This window comes from Rissa tridactyla, chromosome 6, assembly GCF_028500815.1.
Source record: "Rissa tridactyla isolate bRisTri1 chromosome 6, bRisTri1.patW.cur.20221130, whole genome shotgun sequence".
NCBI classification, from domain to species: domain Eukaryota; kingdom Metazoa; phylum Chordata; class Aves; order Charadriiformes; family Laridae; genus Rissa; species Rissa tridactyla.
In genome coordinates, this window is record NC_071471.1 from 69,407,462 (window position 1) to 69,420,009 (window position 12,548).

The 12,548-nt window shown below is 49.8% G+C and overlaps 1 protein-coding gene across 5 annotated transcripts in view; it reads left to right on the forward strand.

Moving 5' to 3' along the window:
• The window catches only part of LHPP (phospholysine phosphohistidine inorganic pyrophosphate phosphatase), a 115,525-nt gene that overhangs the window by 60,672 nt on the left and 42,305 nt on the right, over positions 1-12,548 (forward strand). Inside the window, exon 7 of one of the 5 annotated variants that reach the window (XM_054204989.1) lies at positions 8,594-9,748. The exons of the other annotated variants lie outside the window; for them this stretch is intronic. Coding sequence (XP_054060964.1) covers positions 8,594-8,645 — 52 coding nt within the window. The 3' untranslated portion in view covers positions 8,646-9,748. Of the gene's footprint in view, positions 1-8,593; positions 9,749-12,548 lie in introns of those variants that run through there. 5 annotated transcript variants of the gene reach the window in all.

A 12,548-nucleotide genomic window follows, 5' to 3' on the forward strand; every position in this document is an offset into this window, starting at 1 on the left:
TACTTTTCGTTAAGTACTTTTTATTAAGTACAACTTGACTGGAGTAACCGTGTGAAAGGCAGGCACCTAAACCGAAGCACCTGGAATAAATCTCGTGTACACCAGTCCCGCTGTCGGTCAGCTGCTCCGTCGCAGACCCGTCGTTTCACAGGACGTTAGTGGAGCTGACATAAACGAAAGCAGGGCGCACACTAGAAGAGCTGCCTTTTATTCTTGCAGGCGGAGCTTTTTATTTTTCCTTGCTAGCTGAAATGCTCTAGCAAACACTCGACTTCCTTGTCATCTTTAAACTATGTAGAGAGGTGGGGAGTTGGCTTTTACCGAAGCAAGTGGACTTTTGCTTTGAAAAGTCCTTTCCTGCAGTTTTTGGCATGACTGACCACCCTGCTCTCAACAGTCTTCATGATACAGTAGTTTTATACAAAGCTGTATTTTATGCACACAAGCTTTTAAAGCTGCGTCTCTCTGAAAACGCATCCCTACATAGTCACCCTGTGGTTTCGCAGGCAGAGTTGGAGATGGATGCAGGGGACTTACCCGGGAAGAGGGAGCGGGCTCAGGGGCTGTGAGACGGTGGCCAGAGGCGCTGGCGGACACATGGTGATGACCGGCAGTGCTGCACATAGCACAAGCTGTCAGATAAAGTCCAGATAAAAATACTGCATGTTAAAACACCGTTACAGCATGAATTCAACCATATTGTGCATTCGCTCTGAGGAGCAGTCCTTACTGAAACGCTACGTCCCCTTCCTCACGCCGAATCCTCATCTCCCCATTGCACAGAGCAGACACGGTCTCAAATGTGCCAGGACTTACTTTTCCCAGAGCAACTTTTTCCCCTCACCACTCACTGATTTCCATGTGAATTTTTCTACTGTGTCTTTCTGGCAGTTAAATACAAGCATTAACGCATTTATTTCCAGAGCGGAGCTTTGAGATCCTGCCTTAATTGTGCATGAAGAGGCACAGAGGTTAAAACTAATGCTGGCCACAGTGGAAAATTGCTCACGTGCTTAGTTTGAAAGTGCTTGAGCATTACATGTAAACATGTGTTGGAAACACCGCCGTGGGGACATCCGTGCGGGACATCTGCTGCAGATGGGCTCCCAGTTGGCCCCGGGCAGGCGCTGGGAAAATCACAGTGCCCAGAGGAAAGCCTGGGCATCACAGAGGAACGGCACGGCTGGGCAGAGGGAGAATACGCTCCACCACAGAGCAGCACTGACCTTCTTCATCACAAAAGCATCCCAGGCACTGGAGGTGCTGGGCTCCTTTGGGCTGGGCTCGCGCAGGCTCTGCTGAAGTTGCCCTTCCCCCTGTCCTGGCTCCCCTTAGCGGAACAAAAGGACAGTGTCTAGTTTTGGAAAGGACTGTGTCCAGTTTTGAGCCCCTCACCACAAGGACACTGAGGTGCTGGAGCAACTCCAGAGAAGGGCAACGGAGCTGGCGAGGGGTCTGGAGCACAAGTCTTGTGAGGAGCGGCTGAGGGAGCTGGGGGTGTTCAGCCTGGAGAAAAAGGGGCTGAGGGGAGACCTTCTCGCTCTCTACAGCTCCCTGAAAGGAGGGGGCAGCCAGGGGGGGTCGGTCTTGTCTCCCAAGGAACAGGCGACAAGACAAGGAAACGGCCTCAAGTTGCGCCAGGGGAGGTTTAGGATGGATGTTAGGAAAAATTTCTTCACTGAAAGGGTTATCAAGCATTGGAACAGGCTGCCCGGGGAAGTGGTGGACTCACCATCCCTGATAGCATTTAAAAGACGGGTAGACACAGTGCTTAGAGATATAGTTCATTGTCAGCGTGAGGCTGATGGTTGGACTCGATAATCTGAAAGGTCCCTTCCAACCTGGGCAATTCTATGATTCTATGACAGGTTTTGGCTGAGGAGGGCTCTGAGGCCAACTCCTGTTCGTACAAAGCGAGTACAAAGACCTCAGTTGAAAGAAAAAAAAAAAACAACACAAAACCCAAACCTGTCTGCATTTAAATCAGCCTAATTAAAGTGGCATTTCCCAGGAGCTGGCAGGCTGTGTTGCCTGCCCAAAGTGATTTGTGCAATTACCGTCTTTTGTGTTTGTCTGGTGGGGTTTTTTCTTACCGCACTCGTTTATGGGACGTCGCTCAGGGAAGATCACCTATGTGCAATAACGTTATTTTAAGTTTAGAAGTGGAGGGGGCCGGGTTCTTAGCGGCTGTAAGGAGTGGAGTAAATCGGCGGAGCTCTGCTGATTTACACCTGCTGGTGCTTTGGCCCGCTGCGTGCCTGGAAATAGCTTAGCAAGTGTGAAAGAAAAAAAATGGTTTCTCCATCCATCTGGAACACATTGAATACATCAGGGGAAGGAGGGGCATTTGTGAGAGTGAACGCTTCATTTATCAGTGTACGAGCTATTGAAAAGACTGGATGTAGCTGGGATAATTATAACCCAAGATTAGTCTTCTTGGAATGGAAAAGTAATGACAATCCTCATTTTACCAAATCCTCTGAAATTTACTACCTATTTATTTAACACCTCAGACCCTTTCCTGCGGCAGAGGATCGGTTAGATTTATGGAGATTTAGTAATCTAAACAGTTAGGAGTTCATCTGCGCGGCCTGTGGGCTGCTCTGGTTATTTTCACTGTCACCACTCGGAGGCCATGGGAACCGGGAATGCAGACGGGAGCGCAGGGAGGCTCCGGCCGAAAATCAGCCGGAGTCAGTCCAAAGGCTCTTCTTCCATTTGCTTTGCAGGCGAGAAGTACCTGGCCTTTGTAGGCAGCTTTAGCTGTCAGTGCGTTTGGGAAAAGAACAAAGCTCCTTCCGTGCCTTCTGTAAGAACTGCCTATTTTTAATTTTTCCAGCATATCTGTGGGTTTTTTTCAGCATGTAAGCAGAGGCAGTATATATTCAGGTTATAGCAGCAAGTGCATGTTTGAATTGGAAAGCTGATGGCAGTTTCCCTATGACAGACCACGGTTATCAGCTCTCCGTCCTGAAGTCTTACCAAAACCGAAAACTTCTGCTAAAAGCTGAAATAGCAGCAGAGGAAGGAAAATCCCTTTGGGACAATAGAGGGTTTGTTAAAAAAAAGAAGAGGTTATGCAGAACCCATAAAAACGAAGGCAGGCAAAGGAGCAGAGCTGTGGGCCTGGAAGCCCTTTTGCTGCCATCAGTTGATATTAGGAGAAAATGCCTGGGCTGGGGTTTAATAATTGTTGCTGGTCTTTTTTGAAGCAAGTTCATAAATGCTGGGCCTGTCTGCATTTGTGGGTTTATGAGCTGTGCTGCCTTTTGGCTGAATGTTTACTCTTTTCTTACCACGAAAGTAACTGTCCTTTCCAATCCCGCATACTTTGCAGGAGTTGAAACACATAGCCTTAATTTCCCATTCAACTCTAAAGCACTGTGGGATTTTAGAGTTGTTACAAGCACACACAAAACCTGAACAATAAACCTTGAAAGAAGAATATGTCGATCCAAAGAAGACAGAAGGAAAATTTCCTTTGACTCCTTCCGACTCAGGGTTTCAGTCCAAGGGGTTCGGTAGCACTGTCAGCCTTTGTGCTTCAAGACACAAGCCAAATTCTCAATAATAAAATTTAAAAGGTAGTTTTCCTTCAGGGCACAAATTCTAATATAAAATCTCCTCCATTTTCCTAAACCACCGTCAGAAGCTGGCCCCTGTTGGAAGTGGAATTCACAATGGGATCAGGCTGCCTGTCTGGACTGGTGTGGTGGCTCTCGCCTGCTGCGTCTTCCTAGAGGAAGACGCAGGAGGACAGCGTTGTCGCCGGCACTGCTGTGTTGTCACCGGGAAGGCCACAAGCTCCAGATGGGTTGGGTAATTGGGAATGCAGGAGGGGAAGAGGGGATTGAACACGTGTTTGGGGGTGTATCAGGAAGCCTGGGTGACCTGGTTGGCCCCGTGCTCCCAGCTCCCATGCTGCCGTCCCTGCCTGCCCATCGCCTTGGTGGCTGACTCACTTTTTTGCATACGCCCAAGTCCTGAAGAGGTCGGGTAAAGTGTCAAACGATGCAGTGTTGATGGTTTATTAGGGAATGTCAGTGCTTTTTGGCCTGCGCCAAGTGAAGGAAGGAATCTTTGCATGTTCTTGGGAAAATGGTGGGATAGCAACACAAAATGTACACCCCGCCACGTGTCCTGAAGAGAGAGAGTACCCTTAGTGCCAGCTCCACTCCACATTCAACCCTTTTGTAGGCAGCTCCTTGAACCTGAGAGCCGACAGCCGCTCCAGGTGTTAGGAAATCAAAGTGGCTTCCTGAGGTCTTTGTATCTTGCTGGTTTCCTGCTGCAGCATGGGCAAAAATTAGAGAAGCTGGGTATCTGGCAGCGAGAGGCAGGTTTAGGAGTGGCTTCTGGCTTGTGCTGCCAACTGCAGCAGCTCCAGTGCAGCTGTGGACAAGGGAGCCATCCATATGTGGCAGCCTCGTCAGGCTGGAGAGTCGCATGTGGGTCTGGTCCCTCTCTGGCTGAAGCCAGTGGGAGCTTTTCCCATCACTCCCGAAGAGCTGAAAAAGGTCTCGCAACTCCCACGTGTATTGCTTTCATCCTGTTTTTTTATTACTTTTGAAAGATTGCACACCCCAGTTACAAGAGGAAGAAAGAGACAATCTTGAAATACCAACCTGGGATCGCTTTCAGCGACAAGAAAAGCTGCGTCAGTATTCTCTGCACCGCGTCGCAGGAGAGTGTCACCACGTCGCGTAAACACAGGGTTTCTCCGAAGTTGCTCTGTGAGGTTCTGTGAAAGTTTTGGGAAGCATGTTACAGGAGACGTTAAAAAGGATGGTCGCAGAGTGGGGGATGAAGTAACCTCCGTGCCTTCCGTCAGTGCCTTGGACCCTCCGTTCCAGCTGCAGTATACATTATTTAGCTTAAAATTGCTTCTTCTGGCACCCTCCTCCCACACACTTGTGTACTAATATGGCCATTCTCAAGGGCTTTGTCCCTGCCAAAGCCAAAAGAAAAAGACAATTAAGAGGAAGCAGTGGAGTTTGCCATATAAACGTTTAAAACTTACCCACGCTGAATAATAATGCAGAGCGCCGTTTCATCCAGACAGATGCTTCCTGGATCAAAAGGAGCGACTGGATCTGATGGGAATGGATAAACAGCTTTGCTGCTCCTGGTTCCTGCAGCTCAGCTCCCTGGTGTGGTCCCAGTGCCCGTCCCCGCCTGGCCGTGGGTCACTGCGCTGTCGTGCGGGCTCAAGCCAGAGGCTTCGTGAGCAGCCCAAATCCTGGTTGTTGAGGGGTCTAGATGGAGATCTCTGTCCCAGCCCCAGCCTGGGTGCTCCTCCTGCCAGGTTTGGTGAGGGTACGCACAAGCATGTCACGAGTGCCACCAGCTCCAGCTGCCTCCTGACACTGGCGTGCTCCTGGCTGCCCGCTCTTCAGCAGTGCCCGACATCGTACACCCATGTCCTGGGGACAGAAATCATCTCTGGGCAAACCAGGGCAATCAAAAACTTCCCTCAGTCCCCTGTCTGATGTTGGCATCGCTCCCACCCATGCGCTTCTTCTGCCCGCCTTCCCAGATCGTCTGCTGCACAGGTTGAAGTTGCTGAGCAGGGACTTCCCTGCTGCTGCACGGTCCCTGTCGGATGGTGGGGGGACATCTCACATCTTCCCAGGAAAAGCCTGAGCAGGATGCTGCAACCCCGTGGTGCCTCCGTAACAAGCTGTACTGCCCCCCTGACTTTTTTACAAGCTTGAGGGAAAGGTGTAGGGAGAGGTCTGGGGGAAAAGCACACCAAACCGTCACTGGGTTCTGCAGATGGAATCATGGAATCATAGAATTGCCCAGGTTGGAAGGGACCTTTCAGATCATCAAGTCCAGCCATCGACTTAACGCTGACAAACAACATCACTAAACCGTGTCTCTAAGCACTGCGTCTACCCGTCTTTTAAATACTTCCAGGGTTGACAATTCCACCACTTCCCATGGAGAGAGAACTGGGGCTGAAAACGGAGTGCCGGACCAGCCCAGCCTGTGCTCCAGGGCCCCGCAACGCTCCCAGCAAAACCCACACACATGGCCAGGTGGGTTTTATCCAAGAGAGCAGTGCTCAAGGAAAAATGTATGGAAAAGCTGCGGTGCTTCTTCCAGCTCACGTGCGCCCGCGTTTTCTGAATGGAAAAGTCCATGGTCTTGTGAGAGTGTCTGGAGAGAAACCCCATCTCTCAGCCTGACGGGCGGCGTTGACGGGACCAGCCATTAAAATGGCAGGAGGTGGCAAGAAACGAAATGCAACCGAGAACGTTACTGTCTTGGTAAAGCATTTCTGTATCGGATGTGAGGGCTGCGATACGGTGTTTGGCTGGGACCGGATCGAGCGCAAGCTGCATCCCTGTTCAGTGCTGTCTCGGCCGGTTAGCAAACTAACTTGGTCCCAGGTGGCCGTCATCTGGAAAGCGGCTGATTGCCAAGCAAATCCAGGAGCTGCTATCTTTATAGGAAACTCCTAGAAGATTGACTGGGCAGTAAAACAACAGTTTTCTATAGCAATTACTCTGCGGGGAATTTGGCCAGATCTCTGCCTTGCAAATGTATAGGACATATGCCTATAGAAATCCTTGAGAGTGCGACAGAATTTAATCAATCCCATTTGTTTGTGTGGAGAGTCAGCCCAGATCTGTGGTAGACGCCCAGGAAATGCTGGAGGCAGCGTAACCTGTTAAACCAAGATACATGTGGCCCCATGAACAGAATACACCAAATTTGCCTTTTTTTCACTCAGTCGACCCCTCCCCTTACTGCATCTCAGACACATGCAGTCTTTGCTCATTGTCTTCACTTTTTTCCTTCTGTCTCTTTGCCCCAGGTTCATAGAATCACAGAATGGTTTGGATTGGAAGGGACCTTTAAAGATTATCTAGTCCAACCCCCTGCCATGAGCAGGGACATCTTCACCTAGATCAGGTTGCTCAGAGCCCCGTCCAACCTGATCTTGGATGTTTCCAGGGATGGGGCATGGACCACCCCTGTCTTTATTTATTTGGGTTTTTTTTATTATTTCTCTTTCTGCCTTGCTTTCTTCTTATGCTTCATTCTGTGCTGGAGGCAAGAAGAGGCAATTGCATGTGATGGGGCTGTTCTCGCTGCGGCTTCCTGCCGAAGCCACGGACTGGGCAGGAGTGGGAAGGTGCTGGGGGTCCTGGTGGGCTCCTACTGCTGCCCCAGGGGCACTGTCCCCTGCAATGTCCCTTCGGGAGCACACAGAGGAGACCTGCCCTGCAGGCTGCAGAATGAGCCCCCACCGGCAATAGCTGTCCTCCATGGAGGTGGGTCCTGGCTTTGGAGCTACACCAGTCACGCAAATCCCAAACGGGTTTCCTAATGTTCCGTGTTGTTTTAAGGGTTTTTATTTCCAAATAAGTGATTTTCTCAGGCATGTTTGTTATTCTCTTTGGAAACTCTCGGTTCTGCTGTATGTCCAAGCTGTGCACAAGCAACAAATAGCGATAAAGAACAACCTATTGGCACGGCAATGCACAGGCCAGCTGGTTGGAATGTGTGTTTATTGGACTGGAGATACAGGCAACATGGAAATATGAAGATCTGCTGGCAGCTTAGGCTGCTCCTCTGTCTTGTTGGGCCTGCTGCCCTTAGAAATAACAGGGAGCTTTTGTGTAATTACAGGAGAGTTGAGAAAAGTTTGTTCTTTTGGTTTATCTGTTCTGAGTTTGCAGTTTGCATACCAACCGCGTGTCGTTTGCCATCACTTTTACCGCTTCCCCTGGGTAGCTAGTTCCTTTTCGCTCTTTATTTTCTGGATCTTTTGTACAGCAAGAGGAAAGAGGACCTTTCCAAAGGCACAGCACTACGTGACTGTAAAACCGCGGGAGGACTCGGGGCAGGGTCTGTACCCCATAGAGTGGCCAGGCTTTTACGGAGAAGACAGGCCACTGTCTCCAGAAAGCCATGTGGCTGTCGCTGTGTTGTCAAGCTCGTTTCAGAAGACAGTGTGGGAGAAGTGTCCTTTATCCTGAGGTTGCTGGGCCTGCTTCCCAAGTCAGTGCTGGCTCCACATCCAGAGCCAGCACTTGCTGTGTAGTTGGGACACTTGGCAGGGATTTCCTATCTGCAAATCGTAATTACTGGGACAGAAAAAAAACCCAGCCCTGGGCCAGTCTTGGTCTTATCTACTGGTATTCTTAAAGAAAAGGCACAAAACTCCACAAATAATCCCCCCAGGAGATTAAATATGGTATTTTATGCCTTCCTAAAATAGCCAGGACTCAAAAAAGCACCCTGGTGTTGTTTCTGTGTCTTGCAGAGTGTTTGCGTAAAGCATCTTACAGTAGTTTGGGTACTGCAGACAGTGCGGGGGCTGTTGCAGAGTGTGGAATCTGACCCGCGTGTTAGGGGGGAAACAGCATCTGCATCAGAAAACTTGGAGTGTGAAATAAGCAGATAAATCAGCCTTGCTTTTCCTATAATAAGCCTGTCTGGTGCACTGAAAAGCACATGGGTGGGAAGGAAAACCTAGTTAGCGCTGTGGAGTGACTTGATGAAGTTTGGTCCATCCTCATGGGAAAATCGCAGGGATTTCAAACATACTATCCAAATCTTGCTTCTTTTGCATTCACAGGCAACAGCCCGGCTTTGTCTGGTTTCAGACTGGTGCCCGCACTGGGCTGTAGCTGGAAGTGAAGGAAGCCCTTCCTCCCTTAAACGGCTGCTCTGTCCCTCCTCTCCCCTCCTAGGAGGGCCGTAATATCCTGTGGATTGAACTTTAGAGCTGGGAACTCCCTCTTCTTTGCTCTCCTTTCCCATGGCAGCACTCATTCCTTGGGCTCTGCCTTCCCGCCTGGTTTTCCTGGACATCTGTGGGCTCACAGGACCAGCACATCACATTTCTGAAAACCTCAGCTGCACTTCTGGAAGCCCAGCAGCATCAGTGGGTCCTGCGGAGCGTCACTTCAGCCAGGAAGCATTTCCGAGCCTGCATCCTGCTTGCAGCATCCAACCGTCCATCGGAACAAGCCACAATTTTTTGGTCTCCAGCAGAGCAGCAGGTCCCAGGTCGTGGAGCCATTTCCAGTAGATGGCATCAAAGACAGCGAGTTCCTTTGCCCAACCTGGCTCCCCATCTCCCGTTGGGGAGGGCTGTTTCCCTGCAGTCCCATTTCCCAACAGGGCTGGAGTGGCAGTTCCTTAAAAAAACAGAAGCTCCTTAAAGCAGCTGAACCTTAAAAAAACCCAAGCTGCACGTTGCTTTTCTTTTGCTTCAGCATTAAGTGCCGTGACCCATGTCATACGCCAGTGTGGGGCCTGGTTTTCGACCCAGCAGTGGGGACCAAGTGCTGCTCCCTGTCTTTCGCTCGCATTTGATTATTCCATAATCTCACCTGAAAAATACATTGAAAATGCATTGATGAAAAATCATCATAGACCTTCAGGTGCAGTTTTTGATGTCTGGAATTAGTTTACTTTTTATATATGGTTGGGGTTTTTTTGCATATATATATTTTTGCATTTTTGGGGGAGGGTTTTTGCGCAGTATGAAGTTTAAAGACATTTCATCTGCTTTTTCTTTCTTTCTTTATAAACCATTAATAGACCTCATAGTTGTTGGAGCTCATTGATCTACTGGACATGAAGAAATCTTCCTTCTCGGCTCCCGCCTGTAGGAATTCCCGCGATCAGCAGGTTTAGCACACCAGGAGACTCCACCATGCTGGAGTCGCCACATCGCGTTTGAAAATCTGATCACTGACTCACCGTTATTTCTCTTCTCTTTGGGAGCATTTCCCAAATTGGGTTCTCTATGTTAGCAGAAGGAGGTGAGGAGGAGTGGGTGGCTCCGCGGTGGAGTTTGGGAGGAGGGAACCTAAGTGTAGTTTTTATTTTTAAACTTAGACCTCAGTGACTTTTAAATGTAATGCTTGTAACATACCCTGCCCTTGGGAAGTGTATTTAAGCTGCCTGTATTAGCCAATAGACTTAGCAGGATTTTATGGATCTATTTTCAATTAAAAGGAAGGAGCTGGAGTTTCTTCCTGCTGGTTTCTCCTCTGCTCTATTTGTAAGTTCAAAGGAAAAAAAAAATTGCCTTCCCTTCTTTGCTGGGCCATGGATACCATATTTACCTTGGGTTTAACTCTTCAGTCCTCGCCGGCTCAAGGTAAGCTTGGCTTCAGCGGTGGCAGGCAGGATTTGTCCCGTTGTGTGACATTCCAGTCCCTGGCCGAGCAGGAGCTGGGCTGTCCCTGCAGCGTGGCAGGCAGTGCACAGCTCCTGTGCTGCACAGCCCAGGCCAGGGCTCCTTGCTTTACCCAGACAAGAAATTCCCTTGCAAAAGGAGACGAGATTGGAGAGGGAGAGCAAGTTTCTTTTGATGCCATATGGAAAATTTAACTTTCAGATGGTTTAACACAGTTGCATGCTCCATTTCAGCTTGACCGTTCATATGCTCCTGGCTTTGAAGAATGGCATAGCCCCAAAATAAACCTTTCTTATAATTATTTTGTTCCGATTACTTTAGAAGTGAATGTCAGAATCAGTCCTGAACGCCTGGTGAGCGAGTGCGGAGGTGGCAGAGGTCCTGTCTGCCTTTCACAGCAGGAGCCTGCCTGTACAGAGAGGGAGGATCGTGAACGTGATTGTAACAAAGATGTAATATATATAATAAAGCCGCAAAGTAGAAACGGATCGTTGAACAGCCTTGAGGCCTGGTGGGCTGTCCCCGTGTCACACAGGTAGTTGTTTAGTATGGATGGAAGAAGAGTGCAGCTTGATCTTTAATGTCCAAGGGGCTTGGGGGACCTGAAAATGTGGTGGGAGAGTAGGGGAAAGGCAGAGGGGCTCTGTTCTCCTTTGCCAGATGCCCTGGGCCAGCAGACGAGCTGATTTAGGGTAGCTGTTACCTGCAGATCACTGCCTGGACCCTCCGTGTTGGTCACTCAGATGCTCAGGTGTGGAGAGGCTGGGAACCGGCTCCTTGAATCCAGCGCTGGAGCTCTTGGGTTTGAGTGCACTGAATGGGACACTGGCAGTTCAGCACACTGGCAGGCTGCTGTTCGGTTATTGCCATTAACACGAAGTTGGTGTATACCCAGCTGAGGTCATGATGTGAAAAAGATAGGAAAAAATGCAGATTTGGGGTTTTGTTCTGTACCTTAGATGCCCTTACCTCTTATGCACAAAGCCCGTGCCCAGTGGGCTTTGCTGAAATTTCATTTACAGAGCCGGTGGCAGGTAGGTGGTTGAGGTAAATGTCCAGCCAAGTCCTCAGACAGGTGAGTTGCACGGGCTCTGCTGAAGCTGCTGGGCTGATGCTGATTTACACCCTCAAAGCGTTTAAAACCTGCGCTTTTATTGCTCTGACTGCAATGACTTTTGTCCCCGCACTGTTGATGTGAGGAGTGTGCGCAAGCAAAGGGCTCATTTGCACTTGGCAAGGTCTAGGTGTGGGCTGCTGCTGCTCCCAGCTCGAGCTCAGCTCTGCCCAGCTCACTGACCACCTCCTGCTGCTGGCTTGGAGGCAGGACTCCTCTGCCTCCACTAGTTTTCAACAGCAGACAATTTGTGAAAAGCGTACGGCAGCTTCTGGAGTTCATATCTTGCGAAAGGACTTTCATGTATGTTAACAGACAGTCAAAAGAAAGCGTTCTTTTCTTCTCTGCAGACCTGCTGCCTTTGAAGCACCATTCAAGTGAGTAGCACCGAGCGGGAGAAGGGCTCTGTCCCTCCCTGCGTCTGGTCACTGGGTCAAACTGGGGATTCTCCTCTGTGGCTGGAGGTCTTGCTGTAAAAGGCTGTGAAATTGCAGGACGCTTTTCTAACTTGAGGGCTTTTGTGCAAGCAGCGTTGGGTTGTCATCCTGCTGAGTACAGAATCGCTCCATCTCCGTGTTATCTCAGTTTTCCCAGGTTATTAAAAATCCTTGTGAGTGGGAGTGCTGGTGGGCTGCTGGTGAGGGCAACACGCAGATTCCTGCCGGACCTTGTCTTGGAACAACGGCAGAATGGTCCAGAGCTCGGGCTGGAAAGCAGTGCCTTTGGGGCTTCTGTCCTGCGACTGGAACTGAACCTTCAGTATTTTCAAAACTGATTTGAACCTGCGCCAAGGTGAAGGCAAAGAAATACTTAATGGGTTACGGTTTGGCTAAAGGCATTGCCTGCCAGGGGAGGGTGCAGGGGTTTGGTTGTTTCTCCCAAGAAAGATGCAATGAGAGCAGTGAGAGTTATAGCAGGGCGGTTCAGCACGCACGAAAGGTGGTGGGCAGGGGTCTGGCCACCTCTGCCCACACCTCGTGTGCCCCAGGGCTGAACCTGAGCTGGGAGCACACGGGGAAGGGACTGGGGTGACTCTTAGTTTGCAAGAGTCCTGGAGACTTCTGCTTTCAGAAAATAGAAAAAGACTGTCCGTGAACTGTGTTCCCTTTTTGTTTTGATCAGACCATGGATAAAGAGCAGGCTATTGCAGAGCCACAAGTGCTGCTGGAGTTTCTCACCCTGGGGAGGTAACAAGGCACTCCAAGATGCAAAGACAAGTGGTGGTTCTGCCTACCTCGAGAAGGTCTGGTGGCTGTGCAGGAGAGC